General features: G+C 41.0%; 2 protein-coding genes across 2 annotated transcripts; both read left to right on the top strand.

Moving 5' to 3' along the window:
• Window positions 1–1,908: 1,908 nt before the first annotated feature.
• Window positions 1,909–11,410, top strand: LOC137127118 (protein-glutamine gamma-glutamyltransferase E-like). Its single transcript, XM_067503580.1, has 15 exons — window positions 1,909–2,063; window positions 2,923–3,093; window positions 3,732–3,986; window positions 4,140–4,258; window positions 4,935–5,063; window positions 5,664–5,841; window positions 6,355–6,490; window positions 6,578–6,687; window positions 7,653–7,768; window positions 8,001–8,127; window positions 8,202–8,323; window positions 9,230–9,398; window positions 9,514–9,671; window positions 10,137–10,267; window positions 10,862–11,410. Exons 1-15 carry the CDS (start codon window positions 2,039–2,041, stop codon window positions 11,007–11,009), a joined length of 2,094 nt encoding a protein of 697 aa, XP_067359681.1. The 5' UTR covers window positions 1,909–2,038; the 3' UTR covers window positions 11,010–11,410.
• A 667-nt stretch (window positions 11,411–12,077) lies between these two features.
• Window positions 12,078–26,689, top strand: tmem74b (transmembrane protein 74B). Its single transcript, XM_067503581.1, has 3 exons — window positions 12,078–12,807; window positions 15,123–15,404; window positions 16,375–26,689. The coding sequence occupies exons 2-3, from the start codon at window positions 15,174–15,176 to the stop codon at window positions 17,014–17,016; spliced, it is 873 nt and encodes a 290-aa protein (XP_067359682.1). The 5' UTR covers window positions 12,078–12,807; window positions 15,123–15,173; the 3' UTR covers window positions 17,017–26,689.
• The last annotated feature ends 935 nt before the right edge of the window (window positions 26,690–27,624 follow it).

The following is a 27,624-nucleotide window of genomic DNA, read 5'->3' as shown; positions in this document are numbered from 1 at the left end:
AACCTTGCATGAGGGCAGATCTGATGGAAATGCTGGTGTTGAGTTGACATCAAGGTAAGTAAAATTCTCCTGAATCAGCAGCCTGAGAAAGTTTGTCGGGTGTGTCTCACAAGTCATCGTACCAGGTCATCTTTCAGCAAACCTTCAATTACATGATGATTACCTGAGATCAGTGATTGGAGCCAACTATGACTCAAAAATCTCTTTCTTTAACTGACAGGATCTAATTAAGGTAGATCATTGGCCTGCAGCTTGTCCCTTCAGGAGTCGCCACAACACAACTTGTTCCTCACGTCGATTTTTAATACAGGCTCAGGACCAGCACCGAGGTAGCAATTAGTGGGTGGGTGGGTGGGCATCGGGCGGGGTGCACCCCAACCCGATGCTCTACCCATTGATCGGATGATGGTGACAACTTTGTAATTATGTTTTTAACAAATAGATTAGAATCTGGAAAATGTTATTTATCTTTTATTTACTGTAGGCAGTAACACTAAAAGTAGTGGGGAGTTGGAGGAGGATGCAGCGGCTGATTGTCCAGAGGAGGAGGAGAAGGGTGTGGATGTCTGTGTGGAGTTGGAGGGGTCAAACGGGGGTCCTGAGCTGAAACCGTTGAATCACTGGTTCAGCTCATTGGCTTTGGTCAGGTTTTCTTCAGCCTGATTTCTCCTCCTGTGACGGTGTGATAAGGGATGTTTTTTTAATAAGAAATATTTCTGCCTGTGTTCTGTCCAACAATTGGTAGAAACAGAATAATCGTTTTACATTGGTGATGAAAGCTCCCAAAAACTGATTAATAAAAGAGAAAATCTTCCTGAGTCTTCTTGGGTTAGGGTGGTGGTGGTGGTGCTGCAGTCTTACTTTTAATACATCTGGCTTTTCTGTATAATAATAATGTGTCTGTTGCTGACACTGAACACTGATTTGCACATTGGAGCAAAGTTAACTCTCATTATCTTCAGTATATTGTTTTTTATGTGTTCATCGATTTAATCATCAATAACATCTGTTATTTTAACTGCTTATCGTGTTCGGACTTGCAGCCGGCAGGTGGATTCAAACCAGGGATTTAATAATCTTCAGAATGATATAACTGTAATATGATGTGAGTCTTTGTACAAAAACACCTTGTAAAAACATACTTTTTACTCTGATACTCCGACTACCAGAGTCCAAGTTTTAACACAGGTATCTGTTCTTCTACTTGAGCAAAGCATGCGTGTACTTTTGTGATCTCTGCTACTTCCCACACGCAGTGGCTGGTTGAAATACACATTAGGACAAAGAAATGTTATTGTGTAAGACATCTAGTATGAGCCATGATTGGAATTTTCATCATCCCAGCCCCTCCTCATTTCTGTCGAAAGCGTGAGAGTCCTGTGCACCTATGGATGTTTTCTTTATTTGCTGTAGACTCTTGCGTAATCTGATCTGCACTAATGGCAGATGGGAGCAACGACACAATCCTAAAGATGACTGAGCCTGACCTTTTTTTTTTTTTTTTGTTCGGAGATTAACATTTACAGCAACTCAGTGATAACATGATTTAAAAATTACTATTACACATGCAATTAGTTTCGTGCAAAATTAAATGAGCAAATCTAAAGTAATCGTCAGAAACCTGTGTCAGATGTTTGCTTAGACGCAGTAGCCAATATAGTCTAAACTACAATCACACTACACACACTCCAAGTATAAGTACTCACTGTACGGTGCTTTGACCAAAAGCAAGTTTATGTTTTCATGACACAGTGCAACAGCAGCATAGTTTACTTTCAGTCATGGCCTGTAACATCTTACAACAAATCATTGCTGTGTGAAACTTCATGACTCATAGCATGATTGCAGCATCTTTTTTTTTTTTTTTTATTTTGAATCCGTTCACAACCCACAATGAAAATGTGTCCCATGTTAATTTGCGGTGGGGCTGGGCTCTTCAAGGGTTTAAATATCGACCAGAGCTTCGCCACTTGTCACTGTGCGGCTGCCTGCAATACAGAGAGTGTTCTGCTATAAGAAGAGACAACGACGTGGAAAGATGACAACAAATTTGAAAAAATCCAGTAAGTACATCAGTGTCTTTCACTTAATATTTTCTGTTTTAAACTTTATCGCCCTGTCACGTCTTACTGGTTAAAATTTGTGTGAATGTCTTCATATTACAACGCACTCGTTAGTCGCATATTTCACAGATATGTACAATTCTGTAGGGATTTTCTATAGTGCAAGACATTGCAGAATTTTTTCTCAACATTTTCACATGAGCCTATAGCTAATTGAATGTTTTTTTAGGATTTCTGATCAGCCGACAACTGTTTTTTTTGGCTGCCAGCGTTGTTTTTTTAATCATTCAACGTCTCAAATCACAGTAACAAAGGGAAAAGGAAAGAAAAACATTTAAATAATAGAAACGTTTGGGAAGTTAAACGTGACATGACCTGTTAAACAGAAAAAAAAAAAAAAATACAGATGCCACATGCAAAATGTATTTTCTAACGACTCAACAAGAGACGGTTGATTCTCAGCCACACAACCATGACTAGAAAAACTCCATCTGCCTGTGAATCCAGCAGGATGCAAGGGGTTAAGAAACACATTCCTCTGTGTGATAACACATATTTGTGATGTAACACAGCATTGCTGCAATTGTGTGTTTTCTAAAGTTAAGATTCTGGCTCTCACTCTTCACTCCCACCCTCAACTGATTTCGCCATGTATCTCCGACGCCGGGGTCAGAGCCACGAGTTTTCGCTTTTTTATTTCACATATCAAAGATTGTTTGGTGACCTGTGACCCATACAAACTCTACCTCCACTGATGTACCTGCATGTACATGTTTCACTGGACCAAATCGGTGCCTGTGGTTTATGTTATGTTTCACAGCTCTTTCAACATCTTCCTATGTGTTTAAATGTCTTTCAGTCTTTAAGGGAGTGGAGCTCAACAGTAAGAACAACAACACTGAGCATCACACCAGTGTCATCTCGGTGGACGAGCTGATCGTGAGGCGAGGCCAGCGCTTCACTGTGAGCCTTAAACTGACGCAAGCTTTCAACCCTGACCTGAATCCGCTCACCGTGGTTGCAGCGACTGGTCAGTGTCTCATCTAAATTATTTACTTTCAATAGCTTTTGGACAACAGTGGAGACACGTGCTGCTCAGTGTTACAAATAGTTACAGATCACAGTGTGTATGTACAGCTACCAACTACCAACGTGTTTTATTGCTGAACCAGAGCCAACGTGTGATGCTTTGCACCATTGTGTTGCACAAATACACCAGTTTTTTCTTTTCGTGTTTCCAGTGTGACTGTGAGATTCCGTTTGACTTGAACACATGAATTTTACCTTTAGTTAATAAGACACATCACTGTCTTGTTTTTGATGTACTGAGTTATCTGCATAAAATAACTTTAGTAATTTGGTAATATCTAAATCATAACCAGACCTGAAGTAAAGCATCAAATTACTGCATTACTATGGAAAGTAGGACCATTTGTCCAAATACTGATGCTGCAGTTGCTGCCGTCTCTATTTTGCTTTGTGTCTTTATTTTAAATGTGTGTTTCTCAGTGTGTAAACCACCATCCATTACTCATCTCCATGAAGGCATATCAACAATCATTTTAGCTAATGCTAAACACAGACAACAACTTTCCAAGAAAAGTATCCAGTCAATAACTATTGTGATGCACATTGATAAGTGACTCGCTCTGTGTCTCTTGTCTACAGGAACAAGTCCATCTGAGGACAGAGGGACAAAATCGCGCTTCGGCATCCCAGACAATGTGATGCGTTCACCATCAGCCAAGGCAATATGGAACATAGAGCTTCACAAGAACTCCTTCCCATCAATGGGCATCCTGATCCTGACCATCACCCCCGCAGCCAACACCCCCGTAGGACAGTACGTCCTGTCAGTGAAACACCAGGACCAGGAAATGCTGTTGGCAAAGCTGGTGGTGCTCTTCAACCCCTGGTGTCCTGGTGCGTTTGTCCGTCCAGTCTGTCACTGTCCGGTTGCTACACATTGTTGATAATGCTGAAGTACTTTTATATAGTACTGTGAATACTGTAGCTTTCCATAAGTAAAGTATCTGAATACTTCTAAACAACATATTTATATTGTTCTCTCTGTAGACGACTGGGTGTTTCTGCCTGATGAGAAAGAGAGACAGGAGTATGTGATGAATGAACAAGGGATCATCTACAGAGGAAGCAGAAACTACATCTCTCCCATGAACTGGGACTTTGGACAGGTATAGACACACACACACACACACAAACACACACTTTGTTTTGTTTGCCTTTTCAGTTTTCTGCTTGGAACAATTGGCTCTTGAGTCCCTGATGATGAAGTCTATGAAAAATGCTGTTTAAGACGTGGGAGAAGTGGACTGTTTTCCAGCTGAGATGAACATTTGTCCCCAAAGTATTGGTAGTGACTATGTAGGGGAGAGTGGGTCCAGCTGTGATATGATACGGGGAAGGGAAAGATTTGAAATTGATTTGACATATTATTTTAGAAATCGTGGGTAACATTTATGTGCACGAAACTGTTCAGTTCATTTTTGGCTTTGAAATCCAAACAAATGTACAATCACCATTAATTTCTTGTTCTAATTTTCTCTAAAGGTCACAGATTGTGACCTTATATATGTGCAAGATTTTCATTAAACTTTTTACCATTATGATGTGATGTTTGCTGCCATTTTGAGCAAAACCAAAAGTGTGAAATGTCCCTGGCTCCCTTATAGTTTTACAGAGCATAACTGTAATTAATACGATTGAATGCAGGTGAAATTTACTCTGCGCAGAGGCGTTAAAGGCCTGTTGAAGCAGTATTAATGATTCATATCAGATGAGAGATTACTTTGCAGCATGTGTTGGATGAGAAATGCGCGTTAACAATTCAACTCGTTTCCTTGTGTTGAGTTTGAGGACAGCATGGTAAACATTTGTCTGAAGATGCTCGACGTCAACAACAAGTTCCTGAAAGATCCAGCCAGCGACGAGTCTGCTCGCTGTAACCCCATCTACATCAGCCGTGTGGTCAGCGCCATGGTAGGACACGATCTTAGCCTTGGTGCATTTTACTCACTGTAATGATTCCTCCGTATTTGGAGGCTTATTGCATTGATATTGTGAACTGAATTTTTCCACCTACCTGTGAGCGTGTGATGTCATTGAAAGATTTCAAAATTTCAACACTTAAAGATTCTTTGGAAAAGTGTGACTAGTTTCGATTTTTATTCTAAGGAACATGAAAAATATTGAATAACATTATAATTAGAATTGAATCATTTTTTAACTGATGAAGGAACCAACAGTAATGTGAACGATTTAGCAGAAGCATTTTTTTTTTTTTTGTGAACATGGGGCATAAATTAGCCAACAAGGCAGTGGTGAAGTTTTAACCAATATCACATACAATGTTTGTACATCTACAAAACATCAAAGGATTGTAATGGATTTGACATGAACTTGATGAAGATCTAATAGATTTATTGAGAGGATGCTGCATTTTCAGATTATGGGGTAATGTTTGTAGAACTTTGAAGAAAATAACGAAATTGATGCACTGTACTTTAAAATGAATATTGATAAATAATAAGTCTAAGTATAAGAAAAAGGATGAAAACTTCCTTTTCGTGTTCTTTTTAGATCAACTGCAACGACGACCGGGGCGTCCTGCAGGGAAACTGGGGCAGCTCGTATGCAGGTGGGGTCTCACCCAGTCAGTGGAACGGCAGCTACGCCATCCTTAAGCAGTGGTTCAAGACTAACTGCAGCCCAGTCAAGTATGGACAGTGCTGGGTGTTTGCTGGTGTGATGTGTTCAGGTAAACGTCCGACTTTTAAAAGATGAATATTAGTTCTGAAACAGTTAGTCAAAAAAATGTTTTCACAATCACAGACATAAATGCACATCAGGAGAAGCTGAGTGGCGTAAATAGACAAATATTAAAAACCCAGAACTTTTGTCCGGGTTCCTGCGAGATTTAAATAAAACTACGGCAAGTGTATTAATCATTTGTAGGGATGTTTCGATGCCGGTACCAGTATCAGGCCGGATCCTGCCTTAGTGTACTTGTACTTATACACGTAAATTGTCTCAGATACTGCACCTGATACCATGTTAGGCTCCCCAGAAAAATGTCTGTAGTTTAGAGCCAAATGTAAGTACTTGTACTCAGTCTGGGAAAAACTAGTATTCCCCATTCTTTTAGTCTACGAATTTTTGTTTTTTGATATACGTGTAAATATGAATAAGTGCTTGGAGCATTGGCTAAGGAAGCTGCAGACTGTTGGGAAACAGACACACTAGTAAGAACTTGTTTGGCGTTGGGTTCCAGTGATGCGTCTGCTGGGCATCCCCTGCCGGGTGGTCACCAACTTCGATTCGGCACACGACAACGACGCGAATCTGACCATTGATGTGTACCACGCCGACTATGGCGTCAGAGAGAGAGAAAGCAAGGACAGTATCTGGTGAGACACAGACACATTCATTATCAATGCTGCTAATCCCAGTAGGGGTCACGTGGGGATCGATTCATGCTCACATGTTATTTCTAGGAACTTCCATGTGTGGGTGGAAGGGTGGATGAAGAGGCCAGACCTGGCAGGAGATGGTAAATATGACGGCTGGCAGGTTCTGGATCCAACACCACAGGAGAAGAGTGAAGGTAAACACTGGCTTGGCCACATTTACTTTGTTTCTCGGATGATCTTGTTTCTTGCCCTATTTAAACACGACTCCTCCTGGATTTCTATTACATTTTTTTGATAATCAACATATAACAAAGCCACATTTCTACAGGTGTAAACATGTGTCCTGAGGTAAAGGAATATTAGTTTTCTAAAATAAATCCCATGAGATTTTTTCAGGGATAGAAATAAACAGCTCTTTTAGTTTATTAAGTTTAAAATGGTTTACGTCTTAATCAACTTGTCTCCAGACATTTTGTCCTGACATGGCACAAACAGAAAGTTCAGAAAGTGGTCAAAATTATAATGGTTTATTCCCTGTAAAACAAAAATGTACAAATAAGATTTAATGGCAATAAGATTTGACACAGATTGTGGCCAGGAATTAATTAAAACACGAGGCTTTATCATGTGGAACATGATTATGTCACAGAAAAGTGCACTTCACACTTTACATCATCACAGTGCAACATCATCTGCAAAAACCAACAGTGGGTGATATCTAGTAGATATCTCATATCTTATTATCGTGATTGTCAAATTTCCATTTGCATTGAGTTTTCTGTACCTGCAGCAACACACCCACATAGGCCTGAAACTAGCAAGTCCCAAAAAATGTCAGAAAACAGTGAACAATGTCCATTACAAGATTCCCAAGATGCAAATGTGTCTCACACTCTAAAATGTTGTTTTCTGATGTTGTTGTCTTGTGGCATCAATTTCAGAGTAGCAAATGAAGACCCAGCAGAAACTCATGCAAGCACAGAGAAACATGCCAAAGCCCCCAAAAACCATCCAGCTGTCCATTAGCTACTGCACCACATGTTGCATTAAACAACAAGTTGTAATGAAACTACTCTCTAGAAAACACTTTACTCTTAGTAAGAAATGTCGTTACTTCCTGTATGTGTGGTGACTTGTACTTTTTTTTGTCCTCCTTTAGGTGTGTTCTGCTGCGGTCCAGCCTCAGTCAAAGCCATCCTGAATGGTGAAACAGATCTCAAATACGACGTCCCATTTGTCTTCGCTGAGGTCAATGCTGACTGTGTTGACTGGCTGGTCAGTAAGCAAAATACCAATATCACATTTACTAATCACTTTGGCCATCTACAGCCCCTTGTTCCTTTATTTTTGTGACCATGACATGCGCTGGGACACTCCCCCTCTGGATGATATATGATTGTTTACGCTTGTGTAGATTAGAGGACTTGTTTTAATTTGGTGCTGCAAAAAGCCCAATTTATTTTAATCAGTTTTCATCTTTGATGTTTCTGTTGGTCCATCCTGGCAGGTCAAAGCCAACGGTTCAAAAGTAATTATCAGCTCTGACACTAAGAGGGTCGGTAAGAACATCTCCACCAAGGCTGTCGACTCCAACAAGAGGATGGACATCACAGACTCCTACAAATACGCAGAGGGTGGGTTCCACCGTTTTTTTCTCTTCTATTCTTGCAGCAGCTCGTGAGATTTGACAGATTTTCTACCCTCACAGGATCAGAGAAGGAGAGAGATGTCTTTAACTATGCCAGCGGAAACAATAGCTTCCTCCGAACAGCACGGGTGAATGCACTCAGTGACATGGAATTTAAGCCTTTGTCCATGCGGTTTGAAGAGGTAGGTCAAATAAACCACGGTCACAAATGTGACACTTCCAGTCTGAGATGACTTTGCTTCATTTTCTGCCATGTTTCAATCCTCGAAATAGGAAAATGCATGGAAATGTATCTTTTTTCATAGTTCACCCAGATTAGCCTTATTTCCCACACTGAGAGACACAGCGAGGCATCGTTATCTGTCACATTTGATACAGAGCAAGAAAACAAAAAAATAAAAACATCAATTAATATAATATGTAATTAATAATGCAACTAGAAGGGGACACAAGCCAGTGTCTTCTTGTGAGAGTCCCAAGTCTGGATAAATACAGAGGGATGTTTCAGGAAGGGCATCCGACGTAAAACACATGACAAATCATGACTTTCACACCGAATCTGACTTCCATACATGACATGATGCAGAGAAGGAAGGTGGACATACTGTGTGTCCAGGAGACCAGGTGGAAAAGTAGCAAGGCTAGAAGCTTAGGAGCAGGGTTCAAGTTGTTCTAACATGGGTCAGATAGGAAGACAAATGGAGTAGAAGTTATCCTGAAAGATGTAGTGAGAGAGGCCGTGAAGTTAGTTGGTGTGAGAGGACAGGGTTAGATGGAGGCACATGATTCGCTGTGGAGACCCCTGAAAGGGAACAGGTCAAAGGAAACGAAGAAGAAGACAGTTTCCAGCACCTTCTCTTATGTAGAAAAAGATCTTTCCTTAAAGAAAGTGACTGTACATGATCAGTAGAGATTCTCCTAGTACCGATTAGAAGGACTTCATTGTGGACATCAGCAACACACAGTCATTAAAGTATCACTTAATGGATTGGTGTACATTTACTGGGTCACACTGGGTTGTGTCACGTGAAATCCGTGTCTGAAGATTATTTAATGTAGGAAATTTGTCTCATTTTGTGGTGCTGCAGGTGACCAAACCAATAAACGGCAAGGATGTGCACCTGAATCTGGTGCTGCAGAGCACTACTGCCAAACAGCTGTCTATCAACATCGGCGTCCAGGCCCTGACGTACAACGGCAAGGTGGCTGACAACATCCAGGGTGAAAGGAAGGAGGAGACACTGCAGCCTGGGAAAGGTGACTCTTTCTCTAAGGACTTTTTTCTGGACAGTTTTACATTCGGCGTGTGTTTCGTCCTGGAATTTAGTCGAAACTTCCCTAAAGTCTTACTCTCTACCTCTGGTTCTTGCAGATCTGTCAATCCCTATCCGGGTTCCTTTCTCTGTCTACAATAAATACATGATGGAGTGCGACAGCATGAGGGTTTCAGCCTTGGTCGCCGAAAAACCGGGCACCGAATATCTAGTTATGAACAATGTTGTGCTGCAGAATCCTCCCATCTCCATCAAAGTCAGTACAAAAAAAACTTCTCTCTCTGTCAGCTTCGCTCCCCTGTGGGTGTCACTTCTCAGAAAGGTTTTTAAGAGACAAAGCTAAACCAAATTCACTTTGGACCTAAAATGAAACAGTTTCCCCCAGACAAAGGGGATTTTCCTGAGGGGACCAGGAGTATTTGTTCCATATTTACTGATAATTGATCGGTTGCTTGTTGACACATGTCAACCTGCTGATGCTGCCAGATGTAAAGTCGGTGGATAGTTTCCGATTTTTACTCAGGTTTAGTTTTAATTTCTTCCTCCATCTCAAATTATTATTTTGTTTAGTTTCAGTTTTGTTGTGGGTTTGTTTGAGTTTGAGTTTTTCAAAATAACATTTTTAAACGTGTTTATTGATTCACACACCAAGTGAAGGACCACGGGGTCTTAGACTCTGCGCATTATCTGAAAGACGTGGTTAAAAACGTGTGCGTTGCAGGTCTCTGGTGAGATGAGACTGAACCGCGAGATAAATGTGGAAGTGGCTTTCATGAACCCGATCGACGAGAAGCTGAAGGACTGCACTCTGACTGTCTCTGGAAGTGGACTAATGGAAGAGCAGAAACACACGTGAGTGTGTGTTTGTCGAAAAAAACCAGTAGACAAAGTACTGTTACATGTCTCAGTATTACAAAGATAGTTTAACTTCTTCTATTAATGTTGCAGTGTATTGTCAGCAATATTCATCCTTCTCTTTCAAATTAATAGACCAGAAGTTAATTACTTATTTGTATTTAGTCTAATAAAGTCAAATAAACCTTTAAACTATGTAAGCGCTCACACGTTTAGGTATTTATACTTATTAAAACCTGACAAATACTATGAAAACAGTAAACATATTTGTCCGCTTATATTTGACGAGCCAGTTGTTTCAATGTGTGTGTGATTGTGACACGGCTCCGTTCTAGTGTTAATCTAATATATGTACTGACACCAGAGGAAAGAAAACCTCTTTTCTTGTCAGAGTTCTCCAGTGTTAAATCTGAGAACACGAGCCCCTAAACAAAACGTCTAAAACCAGTTTTTACTCAAACTAGGAACAGTGTGAATAAAGACTTCACTTTTGATACTTGTTTCTGTGGAAGCATTTGAATCAGTAGGAATTTTTTTTTCTGCAATAATAAACGCTACACTGCTTCTCACTACTTGTGGTTGAATTAACAGGCTTCCGGATCTGCTGCCAAACACACGGGCACGTGTCCTGTTTGCGCTGGTTCCCTACAAGATTGGAGAGAAAACTCTCATCGCCGACATCAGCTGCTCCAGCTTCAAAAACATCAAGACAAGCTGCACTGTCAATGTCAGACCATAAACGGTCTCATACCTATATTCAATAGCCAAATGTCAGTTGCATACATTTGTTCTTTTTCACAGCCCCTTATACTAAACGAAGAATTCTCTACTTTCCTTTGAGAGAGAGCACTTGGTTGCTTTCAGTTTAATTTCCCTGAAACTGCCTGACAGGCAGAGTCTCAGCCTGCTTCCTGGTGAGATGTTGGTGTGAATCCTTTAAAAGCTGAAAGCCAACAGACCAACCACGGAATCTTCTAATAGTTGCTGTGGGATTATTGTATCATTAAAGCTACTTAAAAAAAAAAAAAAAAAAAAAGAGACAGAAAGAAGCTTGTACTTTATGCTGTCAACTGGTCGATGCTGGTTGATAGTTTTAATGAATCCTGTGGTAAAACATGCAAATACAATGTTTGTTCAATATCTCCTGTGTCGCTCCTGTTTTTTTTCTTAGCAATGCTACAGATCACGTGTGTAATAAGCAAACAGCTGCTGCAATCTGTGTCCCGTGGTGCATTCGGGTGCATGGAAAAGATTGGGATTTCCTTTTGTAAAATTACAGCGAGCAGGCAGCCTCAAAAAAAAACAACTGGTCTAAAAAGCCTTATATTTACATATGTTGTAAATTTACAAAGATACATAATTAGACATTTCCATTTTTATATAGACTCTCTATCACCTTCAACACATTTCAGTGTCAGCTGATGCAGGATACTTTTTAAAGCACTATTACTTATTAGTCACTTTGCAGATTTTATGTCTCCGGAATAGGATCAGTTTACAACACATGATGCTACTTAACAACACTGCTACTTAAAGAACATTTTTTTTAAATGAAAGTGTAGTTTGCTTAAAAACGATTTGGTGCTGATTACTGTAAAAACACAGATATGTTTTAGTATTTGAATCAAACCAGGTTTCTTATCTGGGCTTGTATTCTGAAAAACACTTTGAAACCTTTTAAAAATGTTTCATAAAGACTAGAACTAAACTTTTGGCGAACTTTTGTTGTCTTTAGTTTTTCAATTCAAAATTAGTAAATACAATTATTCAAGTGTATTTATTTAAATGCAGTAATTTAAACTAGCTACACTCTTTGTGTAAAATGTACTAAATATTATTTCACCCCAATATGAGCTTTTGCAGTGTAAACATAACAAAAATGGCACTTCGTTCATTTATTGTGGAAAATGATCCCATTTCAAATAAAAAAAACTTTCAAACACTGTGTAACTTCTGATTTTAAAACTACTTTGAGACACTGTGACCCCACAGATATATGCTGCTATCAATATTAAAAATATGTTTGCACCTATATGATGTGTGTATATCTACATGTAAGTGAAAAAAAAAACATTTTGAGAAGCTGGTTATGGATTTTTTTGGCACTTTTGCTTTACGAAAGACTTATGAACTGTGAGAACTGCGGCCAACAGACTACTTATAACTACCGTGGGTTTCTGGGTGTCCGGGGGAATAATGCAACATAGTGGGGGTCCACAAGGGGCTCAGTGACAAAGTGCTGCCCCTCGGCCCTTCGGGAGGTGAATCCAGCTCTGAATATCCTCACATGACTTCATCTCAGTCCATCTGTGATCGCTCCTGTGTCTAAAAAACGCCACCAGCTCCACCGACAGCAGAGAAAAGCACGAGCTGGTTTTGCGCATGTTCAGAATGAGCCGCGCTTCTCTCTCTCTCTCTCTCTCTCTCTCTCTCTCTCTCTCTCTCTCATCTCTCCATCCTCCCATCACATCCTCCAGCATCCTCCTCTCAGGGGGAGATGTACCGTGAACCGTGCCCGGCCGCGGCATCAGCACCAGGTAAGACCCTTTTTTCCCCACTACATCCTTCCCTCGATATCCCCGCAGAGCATCTTTGCTATCAGGGGTGTTTTTCGGCTTCAGCGCGAGGTGGATGCAGCCTGTTTGCCCGCCTAGATACTGAATCCACTCCCGGTGTATTCTTCCGGAGGACTCGGCACTTGTGTCCCCTGTTAATCTTTGCGTAATTTTGCTCGGAATCCGATCATCCGTTGACTCGGGCTCCCGCTCCTCTTCCAGTCCGCGTTATCAGCGGTCGGGTCGGGATAATGAATAACGTGTTAGTCGCTGTGGTGCTTATCAGTCCCGGCTCATCCTGATATCATCTCCCCTGCACACACGGACACACTTACGCGCACACGCGCGCGCGCGCCTGGTCCAAGTTTTTGCAGTCTGGCGCATCACAAGGTCACAGTGGTGGAGGCGAACCGGCGGGTGGACGAGATGATCCACGGTAACTGTGTCAGTGGGCTTTTTAGCCCGGAGCTCTCCGGAGATTAACCGGCTGCAGCTGCAATGATATGTGATGCTTTCCGGGAGCACAAATCCACATATTCCCGTAAAAAAGGACAATTTTTGTGGGTGAAATTGCAGCTCCGCCTTGATTGGATGCATGGGAAAAGGCTAATGTGTCAGGAGGATCGATGACAGGCTCGTAAAGCAGATTACAGCTATCAGGCTGCTGTTAATATTCATACCGGCTTCTGATTATAATAGCAGGGTGCGCGCACAGATGGGCGGCTGTGTGAAGAACGCTCACACCCCGGGCCGTGACATGATAATCACGCAGCCACACGGTTTGACTTTATCTCCTGTGAAGCACTGACACACACACACACACACACACACACACACACATAATATGAAGTGATAGACACAAAATGTCTTACTGATTGTTTTGGCTTAATTTTGTTCACTTCATGTGCAGCAAACCCACAAACCCAGAGCTGAAATTATTAGTGAATTAATCAGATGGTCAGCAGAAATTGCCAGTGGACATGTGTTGCTGAAGCAAAACTGGCAAATAAAAAATAAAAAAAACACACATTGCAGCTTCTTAAATATGAATATTAGCAAATTTATCTGCATAACAACCGAACGTGGAGTTAGTGGCAGTGATGGAAGAAGAACAAAGATCATTTACTTCAAGAAAAAAGTAGCAATACAGCACTGCAGAGTAAAAGTCCTGCATTTAAAAGTCTACTAAAGTGCAAAAGTATCAAAAATGATGAGTTTTCATAAGTAAAAGTACTCTTTACACAGTATGGCCTCATTTCACATAAATATGATATTTGTGGATTGTAATTATTGACGGATTAATTTATTCACTTTTATGTTGCAGTTGGAAACAATGGAGCTGGTCTTAATAACCTTATCCACTGTTATGATGATCATATGTTTTGAATCTGAAGACTCTAATTGGAATAACGTTACACACTGGGGGGTATAAGAGTTTGAGCTTCCCACTGACGGTCAATAAAGTCTGATAATCATATAGTTTTTTTTATCTAAAAAGTATCTGAGGGATTAAAAGAAAACTTGTGTTTAAAACATAGCGAAGTCAAAGGAGAAAATCGAAATACTCAAAGCTGAAATGTCAAAACTGCACTTAAATAATGTACTTAGTTACTTCCCACCACTCGTGAGGCACAAAAGACGTCTGGAAACCCGATCTTGGACTTGAAACGTCTCACTGATGTGTTTTTAATCATTTAGAGTCTGATTTTGACTCCCCTCGTGTTTAAGAGAAAGAAATGATGGCGACAGTGATGACGAAAGGAGGAAAAAGGGCAAAACCTATCAATTATGTTACTGGAACAGCATTTTTAATTAACACATAACCTGTTTTTAGTGAACAAAGGCCCAATTTTAGGTGCTGTTATGTATCTTAATTACTTTGTAATATTAATGCTTATTTTATGGATGAAATGTAAAATTCTGCTCTGCAAAGTTTAAAATAATTGAAGTGGCGTAAAAAGTACAATATTTCATAAAATGGAAAATATTCAAGTATATGAGTAAACTGTCCATGAGAACAGCTCCTTAACAATTACTTACTTACACTCCAGCACTGTAAAATAATAATATATCAGGACAGTGGGATAAAATATGAGGCTGTGTGTCACTAATGTACTTTTACTCCTACATGCATCAATATTTAAGGGTTGAAACCATAAATATGATATGAAGTAGGTCTATTGTATCACATTATTGATCACCACAGGCACTGTGTCCCAAAAGGAATATTATTTTAGGCCATTAGTTAGTTTATAGTCAGAGTATATTGTAACTCAATCATCATTTTCTTTATTTAGTGACGATAATGCAGAGCAGAGGAGCTGTGAAGACATGAGCGTCAGATTTAGATGGAGTCCTCTTTCAACGGCGTAGAGCTCCGGGAGCTGCGGGCCGGAGGGGGCCGGAGAGGCGAGTCTCCTACGCCGGCGTCAGTGCCCTGGACAGCGGCCACGCCGGGCTGCGCCGCCCGGGGCTTCGAGAACGCCTCCTACCAACAGGACGAGGAGCAAAACCACCAGCGGCAGCAAGGGGCGACCGTGTCAGCGAGCTGCCTACCCTCAACTTCAGCCAATAACAAGGTAACGAGTTCCCCCACAGCCCTTCTCACCGCCAAGTGACAATAACGATTTCAACTCGTGTCCCAAAGTAGAAAACCTCATCAACAGCTGTTTGTATTAGTATTTTTTATCATGACAAGGAAAATATGCCATACTGCGGTTTCCAAACATTACCGTGAAGTTAACTGTACAGAAACCCAGCTAAATCTAAACCGTGGGACCCCAGTGTACTTGGGGCAAACAGTGGGCTTAGCTGGTGTTTCACGAGTGACGTCAACCAGTTACAGCTATTGAAAAAAGGAAAATGCATGTTTTTTTGATAAAGTAATAAAAAAATACGATAAAATGTCACTGACAAGAGCAGGTAATGTGGTTCCTGTCTCAACCACCGACATTCAGTAGATGGTCACCAGTTAACTCAGTCTCCAGTCCATTTGAAACACCTGTCCGATGGTGTTCTGCATTTAAAATTCCAACAGCTGCAATGGGTTGGATGCTCGTGGACAAGTCCTTCTTCTGACGAAACAACAACTCCGTTTGAGCATTGACAAATTAGGTTGTCACCTACATCACTTATAGTAATTAAAAGTTAGGTCAGGTACATGGTGAGAGGTTAACAAAGTCACAAAAACCTGCCTGGAAAACGTACTTTCAAAGACAACCTCTATCTTTGCTTAAATATTTAACGTCTTGTGTGACTTAATGTTTTCTGAAATGCCCTCTAAAGCCATAAATGATTCAAATAAAGAAAATCTATTTATTTTTCCCTCACTGCCCTTTAGAATCTAACTCAAATGTTGACTATTAAAAACTTCAGCTTTACATCTCTTCTTCATATTTTTCTTTTGTGGTGTTTTATTTTAATTTCTTCTTCGACATTGAGTTTATTCTTGGTGCTATGTTGCTCTCATTTTCTCTTTTTGTCATGCTAATTTCTTCTTTCCTTTTCTGATTTCTCTGTTCGGTCTGCTCTGTTATTTGTTTCTTTCAGGGGCAGCAGAAGCATCAGGAGCTCTCCCCACAGTCATATGATGAGGAGGAAGGAGGTGGAGCACAGGAGGATGGACAGGACTTCAGAGAGTTGCCCCCAACTGAGGATCACGCCGCGGATTATGGCTTCATCTTTGCTCTGGTCTTCCTGGTGAGTGGGATCGTCTTGGTGGTCATCGCTTACACCATTCCCCGCGAGGCCAAAGTTGACCCAGACTCAGTGTCGGCGCGGCAAATGGAGAAGCTGGAGATGTACTATGCCCAGCTGGGCTCCCATCTAGACAAGTGCATCATTGCGGGCCTGGGCCTGCTGACTCTGGGGGGGATGTTCCTGTCTGTGCTGCTCATGGTGTCCATCTGCCGAGGCGAGATGTACAGACGCAGGGCGGTGTTTGTTCGGCCCAAGAGGACTTACGGCTCCATTAACTTGAGGATGAAGCAGCTGGCAACTGGGGAGGCGGGAGGAGGCGAGGGGGGAGCGGACAGAGGCCAGGAGTTTTTAGTGGAACATGCAGAGACACGGAATAACACACAGTCGGGATCGAGCCGGGACTCCAAATCGGAACAAGGGACAAGCAGGGATCCTCCTCCTCCTCCTGCTGCTGCTGCTTCTTCCTCAGCGGCTGCACAAGGAGTCAACTAGCTGTGCGTCGCGGTTTCGCCTTCCACGGCTCGAGCGATCAGCTGCAAAATGGGGATGCAAAATGGTGCAGGGCCCTTATGTGTATTGTCAAGAGAAGCACAAGGCGTTCGGCTGGAGGAGCCCTGCTGTAATGATATTTATTCTAACCCATCACGTGGTTTAAAAAAAGAGGGCTCGGTGCAGTAGAGGAAGAGAGGTAAGGAGCTCGCAGTGTGGATAAGAGCACATTTTAACAGCAATTCTTATTGTATATGAAAGTTTAAAGTTCAATATTATAAAAAAATCTTATCAGAGTTTTACAGTACAAAGCATATTGTGTCTGACAAGCACTAAAGAATGCAGGAGAAAGTTTGGTAACATAGCTAACATCATATCATTTTCAAACAAAAGGAATTTCAATGTAGTCATGTTTTATATTCATATTACAAGATCCACTCTAACACAGACGTTCGATATTTGACTCATCACACTGTGAATATCACAAACGTTTCCCGTACAGTGGAGTCTTTACTGGACTGTCGAAACAGTGTTTGATGGAAACTAGGATGCTAGCTCATGCACAAATAAACAGAGGCAACAGGTTTGAAAGTCACGTTTCACTTTGGCCGAACGTTAACATTCACTACCAGCATCAGCAGTCGACCGACAGTAACAGCAGAGACGAAGTCCATCACCCTCAGAAACCTACAGCCAGCAACAACAAAGGTCAAAAGGATCTTAAACCAGTATTCTTCAATTAGACCTTCGTATGCAGCTTGAGCCTGAGCTGTTATCAACCATATTAGGATTATTCTACTTTTATTAAAGCAATATTCCGACTTTGTACACACCAGCCAAACAACAGCGGCAACACTCTCTAAACACACAGAGACACAGAGAACACGACCACCAGACAGCGTAAGCTTGTTATTTGAGGCTGGTGAAAATGTGCTTACTGTAATCTTAACTTTCGGCCTTTTAAAGGATTTTCCTTTTTCTCTGAAAATATCTGAAGAGTGCAACAGCAAACTCGATTAAAGTCACCAAGGACAAGTGACTTTATAAGGACATACAGTAAGATGCAGGGCGAGTTGGCAGAGAATGAGAAGTGAGAAGAAGGTGAGGTGTTGGACTAAGAGGTGCAGACGTGAAATGAGTCACTGTTGAATATCCATCATTACATCTGGAAGTCAAGGGATCCTCTATATGTGAAACATCTTTTTTTTTTTTCTTTCTCCTCCAGGCCAAACTAACGTTTTTGTCACAGTATAAAGTGATTTAGTTGGTCTGAGGATGAATCTAAAACCGCTGTAGGAAAATGGTAATTAATTTAACTGCTGATGGCATAAATGGCAGGTCCGAAGACAAAAAATGTTTGCATTCAGTGAACCCAGTCCAACCTATATCTATGTCATGCTGCATCACCTGAAACCGTTGCCTCGTGTTTACTAATCAGCGTTTTCTGCTAGCGTCACTTTCCACTGCATCAAAAACTGGATCTTGTATCATGCTGCAAGAATATATCTCTAATCGGCTTCTCCCAAACTTGAAAATACATATGCTCGTATTTATGTGGTGCCACTCACTTCTGTCAGAGAAAAACGGTTTGGCTCACAGTGACTTTGTGGTTTCAGTTAAATAAAAAGAGTCTGAAACCAGAAGACAAGTCCATGCAGTCATTTACTGTAAATCTGGGCTTCAAACAGCAAATTACGTATTAAAACATCAACGTGTCTCCTAAGTCTTCGTTTTTCTAATCTACGGCTCTGTGTCTGCGGAAGAAGCTGGTTTTGATTGGAATGAACCTTTAAGGACGCAGCACCTACGTCTTTGTATCATATGTAAACAGATGCTATTTATGTCATGTAAGGATACAATATGCCTTAATAAGTAAACACACCCTGTAAATCGTGTATACGCAAATATTATTATGCTAATGTATTTAGGTCTGTATAGTAAACAAATTAGCCGATGGTAATGTAGCCACACACACACTCTCACACATGTCCTAATAGGACAGGTGTCCTCACAAGCCATGTTCAGTACTTACTGTATGTCCTCACAAGCAGGTGAAGACACTGTACATGTGAGGCATCTCAAGTCCTAATTTCAATCCACGTGGACAAACTAGACAGGTTGTGGCTCCGTTTCTATGTCCTCCTAAGTCAGTTTTAGGTCTTTTCCACTGTGGGAACTTACGTGAACCAACCTGCAACTGAACTTTTGCCCCTTAGCGCTGCCATTCAACTATTCAGCCGACTTTCCCTGGTGATCCCCCCGAGTACTGCAAGGAAAAAATCATTTTCGTCTTAGAAGACATGTCTGTAAAACTGCAAACAAGCTTACTTAAAACTTTTAATCCAAGATTTTATATTTGTGAATTTATTAGAGAATAGAAAACTTTATTCGTATTAGCATAACAAGCACAGTTTATAACCACAAGCTCACAGTCAGGAGGGGAAATGGGGGCTTCAGCAAGTCGAGTGCGATCAGGACGTGCAACCTAGAACCGACCACCTGTGCTCTACAAGTTCAGGTTATGGGAAGCTCCAGGTCGCAGCTCGATGAGTTCCTGCAGTCGGAAAGATGTGTGGCTCAGCATTTGTGAGGACATCTTGAATCCAGCCTAAAGTACACGGTGACAAACTAATCTCAAGCTGTTTGTAAAAATATGTGTCACATTTATATTTCACAGTGCAATTACAATGTAAATATTACACACAGACGTGTCGGATGTAGAGGACCAGCAAACGCTAAGGCTCAGAAACCAAATACACAACGCAAGTATGCAAAATTGTGAAGCCTCTTCAGCTGGTTCAGTTTCTGTTTGTTAGCAACTTATTAACCTCAGCAGAACAAACAACCTTGGAGAATCATAAAATGTTGATTATTTCTCCTTTAATCGTAGAAAAAACATGAAGAAAAAAACCGCTGTTCTCTTTGCTAGTTCAGCCAACATTCATTTCTAAGTAGCAGATAAATGTGAACTTTAAATAAAATGATAAGAGATGATTTTCTTTTAAAAAGCGCAACAATTTCGGCCACTCTATATTTTTAACGCTTAACAAATAATAAGCAAGAAAAAGGCGACTTGTGCAGCGGGTTGAACGTTTTATTTTAAAGACTATAAAAGAGTTGAAGTGTCCCTGAGTAAAAAAAAAGACTTGTCCCTGGCTGCTTCTGGACGACCACGTGCATTTATTTAAGGCATTAATGTCCTACATAAATCAAGCAGTTACGGTTCTAAGCTGTAGTGTGTCTCTGCACAAACATGTGTTAACACCTGGGTTTTTCACTGCAGCTTGACAACATGTTGGCAGTGGTGAAGCTGCTCTTCCACTTCTTGCTGCCTTCAGCATTAAGCCGAGCTTGTAACGCTCTTATCTTTAATTGAACCCTCATTAAAACTTTGTTTCCAAGAGAAGCCTGGCAACTACGGCAGTGTCATGGTTTTTGACAAGAACAAACATGTAACGCACAACACACTGCTACACTAATACAAAGTAGAAGAAGTTTCTGGCCTAAGACTTTCAATCTGTAATGAGTCGCTGTCTTTAGCTTTTAAAGCCTGTTTCTAACTGGAATATGCTTTAAGTACTGGGTCAGTTGGTGGTGAAGCTGGTCTTCAAAAAACAGCGGGGTCTGGGGTTCAGTTCCCTCCTGGCAACATGTCAGCGTTCGTGGGCAAGACACTAAGCGTTAAGTTGTATGGAAGTGTCTGTAAAACCATTATAGTATGAAATAGAATGGACTAGAATAGAATAATACTTTATTAATCCTTTGCAGGACATTGCTTTGTTACAGAGGACACCAGAACAAAAAAGGCAAAATTCTTGCAAATGATCAATGTAACATGTGCAACTTGCGATTTTTATTGTTTCTTAAAAAGTCTGATGGCCGCTGGCAGGAAAGGACTTCCTTCCTCATACCTGCATCGTGGTGGTATAAGTCTATGGCCGACATTGCTCTGCCGAAACACCTCCAGGCCGTGCAGTGGGTGAGACCCAGTACTCAGTATACAGTTCAGTTTCCTGAGCATCCTCACCTCAGCTGCCTGCTGAACGTAGTCCAACTCAACCCCAATGGTGGAGCTCGCTCTCTTTATCAGAGTCCCCTTCCCCCGGCACACCACTGGCCACCACAGTTTTATAAAAGGTGCACAGCAGAGGTCTGCAAATGTTGAATGGTTTTAGCCTTGTACAGTCTGTTTGGATCCTTCCTTTACACTGGCTCCAAGTGGCTGGACCAGTCCATATCCTCATCCAGCTGCACTCCCAGGTACCTGTAGATCTCCGTGCCTTCAATGGCGACTGGAGTCAGTGTAGGCCTCCTTCACCGGAAATGTTTTGGAGATGTTAAGCTGGAGGTGATTGAGGTGGCACAAGTCCACCATCGAGCCCCTGTGCTCCTCCTCCTGTCCTCCTCTGACACGGCCGACAACCGCTGAATCGTCGGAACGATTCGGAAGAAAGCAAGCGTCTGAGTTGCACAGGAAGTGAAAGTGCACTCACTGTGACCCTGCTTGTGTTTGAGCTCTTATTGATAGAAGCAACTTCACCGTTGCCACAAGAGGCTTAATGAGAAAGTTAGTGACTGAGGCTGCTGCTCCTGCAGTTAGCGAGCAGACGGAATTGCTGTGTACTGGGACGGTAACATTACCTTTTCGAACTGATGTCCCACAAGTCCTTCGTGTATTTTACAACAGATATTGCAGATGCAATTTAAATGTAATAATAACTAATAAAGCCTTTTGTTTTTTAAGCTGTACCAGAGCCGGGAAAGTGGGGGATATTATTGAAACTGCCCTCTGAGGCACAACAGCAGCAAAAACCCAATGTCTGCACAAGAAGGACGTCAAAGGGGGTTGTGATGGTCATTTTTGACATGGCTAGTATTAAGCTGACAGATATGAATTCGATATGTTAAAAAGGTCTTGGACTAGTATGATTCCTAGATATTGAAGAGGCACAGGGACACAAAATGACTAAAATGTACATAAAAAGGCTAATGCAAAAAAAAGGTGGTGGTTCCGACCAGTTTCTCATAATTCGTAATTAATCTCAAAGTACAGCAAACTAGCTTTGCTTAATTTGCGGACCAGCAGTGTGGAGTACAAACGTCAAGCAGCTCCTGTCATTTCATTTTGCATTCGTACGACACATGTGTTTGTGGGAAAGAAATCAGAGGCGTGAAGAGATTTTTTTCCCGTTCAGAGTGAAGCAGAGCGGGTGAAGGAGATGTGGGAGAGATGATGAGTCTCTGGATGACGTGAGGTGAATGTTGAAGAGCTTGATTTTCAGCTGAACACAAAGAGTGACTGTGCACAAAGCTAAATATTTTAATGACACATATACAGGTGTCCCCCCCCACTCACCTGTGGTAAACAGACGTTTGTAACGAGCATAGAAAATCCCATAAACTGTAATTCAGGTGATACACTGCAAAGTCCTCATTAATGTGGCAAACATCACAGCAGCAGATGAAAGAGGGAAACGGTTGTTGTTGGCGGTCGGCTTCACACAGGTTGAACTCACAGAGCCGGAAGAAAAGAGGTTTGAAAGGGTTTTGAGAGCGACTTTGGTTGCACGCATGGAATGAACTGAAGCAGGTCAGGAGGAAACAAAGGTTGTGCTTCTGTTTTTCTAGCAGTCTTAAAGGGGAAGTCCAGCAGTTTTTAGTCTGACGTCCTGCAACTCACCTGTAATGTTAATAACACATATTGTAGTTTGCACAAAAGCCTGTTCCACCATCAGGTTGATGCTTCTCATCAATGAGCCCTCGGATTTTCTTAAATTTGCATGTTTGGCACATTCTATTAATGTTTTCTATTAACAGAATGTACATTTTATGTAAACGGCAAGTTGCAGTGTCCCTGGCTGAGTTTTTAGACTCTCACAGCACTTTTCTTTTCCCACGTTTAAACAAAAGCAAAGAGGTAAACACACTCATGGCATCATCATTAAAAACATGAATGGACGTTCACTATAAGTCCAAACGTGTGAGCGTGGAGCATCTGTAATGAGCAAACCCATGTTCCTGCTCCTCTGTGGCGTCAATGTCAAGACCGAACACAAGCACCTTGGTCAAAGACACTGAGAAAATCAATCTTTTCAGTGACTCTGTTGCCATAGAAATGGTCTATTTATATCAAGGACTGCTGGTGGAGCAGCACTCGGGTGTCATGGAAAGTCCTTGTGCGGACACGACGGATGAAACGGTGTCAAACCGTGACTGAACGAAGCGGATCAACCTGACGAGGTGCACGATCAGCATTTGTGGGAATAAATTACATGAAATGGTGGCAGTACTTTTCAAAGACTGAAGGCTTTAATACACATCCAGTTCAGATTTAGCTGAGTGGTAAAAGCTTTAACAGAGGCTGCAGGAAAATCCTGAGCATAATGAAATTCTGATAGAAAACAGTAATAAAATAGTAAAATAGAAAATAGTAATAATAGAAAAGAAATAGTGTTTTCTTGCTTTCTGCATCTGGTTCATCCGTATGTCATCTGTGCAGCAGGAGGACAAAAATACTCTTTTGGCATTTTAAGGTGAAGGGACATCGTTACAAAAAGCAGAAAGATCATTTTACAAATTAGCTGCTTTAATGCACATGTACACGTAGTGTAACTCACGGGATATTTCTCTTTGTGTTTTTCTTAATACTCTCCTGCCTCCTCTACTCCAAATACTCCTTGTCCTACTTTATATATACATAGATAAAGCTCCAATAAGCAACCTAAACTGGTCCCATGTCCTCCTTGTCCCTGCAGTCGGTTACACTCCATCACACTCTGCACAGCCTTTTATCTGAATGGCATAATGAAGTTAAATAAAATGGAAGCTTTTTAGCATTAAATATCTACCTTCTCAGTTTGACATTACAGGAGGAGATGAACACAGGAGATTAAGATGAGTTTGGTACAACACGATAGAGACACTGGGCCGCGGGAAACCGTTTTGTTGACAGGCCGTGCGTCTAAAATAGAAAGAAAGACACTGTGGCAGTTGACTGAAATGTCTTCAACACGCCCATTGGCTTCTTTAAGTCGTCCGGACAGAGCAGCGTGCTCCACGCACAGGCTCACACATATAATCTAGGTCTCACAGGATAAACTCTGGAAAATCTTGAGAGCATCTCACTCGTACACAGTGCATGTGTGAAATGGGCTTTAAAGAGACATGCTGATGGAAAAGTTCTTGTCACTGTTGGAAGCTCTGTGTTTGAAGGAGCTAAGGTGGAGGATGTGGTGCAGGATTTGTGGTCAGGGTCTACGGTGGAGTCCCCAGTGACTGGGGCTTTAGGTTATTTTATATTTAACCAAAGTGAATTTAGTGTGGGAGTATATCATAAATGTTGAGTAAAAGGTTGCTACTGTATCTTTAAGGGCAGGGTCAGAGGTCAGCTACAGCAGTGTTCCTGAAGCTGCTTGGGATTCTGCACTTCACTCAAGGACACTTCAGCAGTGTGCAGGGATTTGACCCTGAGCTCAGTCTCATTAATCACCACACATCCTGCTGCTGCAGAGAAAAGAAACAATGAAGGTTGACAGCAAACCAAAAGAAAAAAAAGAAAAAAGAAAAAAGCTCCTATGAAAAAACCTAAAATAAGGAACATTGTCCTGGTTTCTTTCCTGATTATCTTAAACAAACTAAAAACAGCCAGAGTGATGGTCCTTCCTCTGCACAGGAGCTGGACGCTCCCCTTTATGTACCGTTAATAATATGCACAAACGTAACACACAGCAGTAGCTTTTCACTCAAAGACTCAATGAATGTAGAAATGATTGCAGGAGGGGGTGACGTCACAGCGCTGTTCACAAAGTTTCAGACACTAATATGTAAACACTCATGAACATGCAGTAATAGATAACATGATATTTCACACAAGTGTCATTAAGAAATCGAGTGAGAATTTAAAGATGCGACAAATCATCTGCAGCCGCTGACTCTTATGAATTTCACTATGAAGTGTAAAAAAAAAAGTGAAATATTGCTCTAAGAAACCGGAATGAAATGATGCATATTAAAAGTTATGAAATGTATGTGGCCAGAGAAAGACGTCGTGTGTGTTTGTGAGTAAATAATGTGAATCTTTAGCGCAGAAGAAATATGAAAAATTAAAGGCCTCTATCACTTTTATTTTAGTGGTATTTTCTACATTACCTGGGGGAAATGTTTACAGATTGTGAATATTGTAGATGCTTATTGACATATCATTTTATCTTGAGTGAAAGCCAGGGTCTCTAGACTGTTATAAAACAGGCTGAAATATAATTCAGCTCATTCCAAGAGAAACTCGTTTGCTTTTTTAAATTCTTTTCTTCACATGCTTTGCTAAAATATTGATATAATCTGTGAAAAAAAAAAAGTCATACTCCTTCAAAAATATCTAAAAGCCTCAAATATGTCTTGATTGATGAAACTGCAGAGTTTATCTGGTTTGGATGTATTTACATTACAAAGGAAAAATTGTTGTTTTGTAGTAACCACACTGTGAAAATACTACAAAAACTCCTGACAACACGTACAATTTTAAGTAAAAGTATGTAAGTACTCAAACACTATTATATCTTTATTAGAAATATTAATTGATCATTTACAAAAACTGCTTATTTCCTTCTAAAAGTACCTTTGTAAATTACTTCTGTATAAAAACAGTTCCTGTCTCTTTAAGAGTCCACTCTATTCTGATTGGCCGGCTGGTAGAAACCTGCTGGTGGGCCAAGCAGAGTGGGCTTTGTGGGTGTGAAGGCCCAAAATGGAGGTCAGTTTGAGGACTGGTGGGAACATTTTGGGCGGATCCAGAGAAAGAAAGTCTTGTGACACGTTCGACAGAGCAGACAGAGACACAAGATTTTCTTTTTGTGAAATCTCTTCCATACGTTCAGGTGGAACGTTAATGTTTAATACGGCTGGACCCGAAAATTACCCTATTCAGATGTTCATTCAATGAAAAGCTATTCAGTTACAGCGTTTGCGTACTGTCCCTCCATCCAGGGCTTAAAGGTACAGAGACACCTGTGACAGTGACGCCCACGGTGGATGATTCCACCATAACCGCTCTGAATGAACCAATCGCTGCCTGACGTAAATCAGAAATCTAAATAATCTTCTGTTCATGTTAGGGCATCAACTGACATTAGAAGAGGAGCACACCAAAGCCCTTTCATAATCGTATATAAGTAAGTATATAGTATCAAAATCGAATTAAAAAGGTTTTATCGGCACAGAGCTCTGGTTTGCTCTGTGGTGTATTTTAAGAGCACAGTGACACATGTACAGTGTATAAAATCAAACTATAATCTGACCTGTGTTGATTTGTGGCATTATATAATAAAAAGCCAATGTAAACAAAACTCATTCAACTTAAAATGAAAAAATGGATGTACGGAGTGTTTGATACCTGCACTGAAGAACAAACTTCCCACTCCATAAACTGATCAAACAAACATATCTGTATTTACTTGGGGAATCAGGTCCATCTGTTATTTTTGTCACAGTTTATAAAAATTGCTGCTTTGTGTGCTTCAGGAGACAGTGAATCTGCATGTTATTGCTTTGTGATGCTGTGAGGGTCCGATGCCTTGTTCCTGTACATACTGAGGGGGCTGTACACTTCATGTAACGACGATGCTGATTTCTAAATATGATTTTGTTAATGTGAACAATAAAACTGTCGTTTTTAACCCAGTGTGCTGATTTGTCCGACTCATCCCTGGTTGCTCTCGTATTTTATTTCAGCTGAATTTTTACGTGTTGACAAGCATATGTTCTACATAAGCTTGTTCTTCCCATAATTGCAAACGTCATATCACAGAAACAATAATAATAATAATAAAATAATAATAGTGGCTCAAGAATAAACTGATTAGATTTTGTGAGTCAAAGTTCAATGATTTCACCTTGGCCCCATTCTCATACAGCTGGAGAGAATTTATGACATCTGGCACAAACGACTACTCGAAATGTTGGATGAACTGATTAGAATACCGGTCTAGACAGACGTGCATGTAAACAGTGATTCTAGTTTCTCTCCTTTATGCTCTCAGATTTTCACCTGTTTTTCCAGTATTTGTCTTCCTGGAAGGAACATTAAACCATTCCTTTGTTAGTCTCTCCAGGATTTTACAAGTCTTTAGGGAATTGAAACAACACGAAATGCTTGATTTCGTGGCAGCTTTTCAAAAACTCAAAAATACCTCCCTGCTGTTGGGGTTTCAGATTGTTCCCTGCAGATCCAGTATCTGGCCCCAAGAAATCAGCAGTCCTATAAGTTTCAAGGGGGGGCTTCCAGGGACCAGACTCCCTCAGTGCATCCTGGTGCCATGTCAGGTAAACACATGAGCTGCTGACCAACTTCAAGCACGGACCATTTAGCTGCTGTCTAATAGAGCCCAATCACTGACAGGTGCCACTGCAATGGCATAATTTGTGTAACTCAACTCACCTGTCAGTAGTTTTAATGTTGTGGCTGATGGGTGTATGGGGCAGTTTCAGTTTCAGTTTCAGTTTCATGGAAATGAGCAATTATTTTATGTTTAAGCCATTTTTTGTTCTTGCAGCCTTCCCCCTTTTTTGTTCTTGTTGAATGCAAAGTGTTTTACTTCAACACAAGACAACTGAGAT

Source organism: Channa argus, chromosome 5 (genome assembly GCF_033026475.1).
Source record: "Channa argus isolate prfri chromosome 5, Channa argus male v1.0, whole genome shotgun sequence".
Taxonomy (NCBI): Eukaryota; Metazoa; Chordata; class Actinopteri; order Anabantiformes; family Channidae; genus Channa; species Channa argus.
Note: the sequence above shows the minus strand (reverse complement) of the source record. Positions and strands in the feature narration are given on the sequence as shown.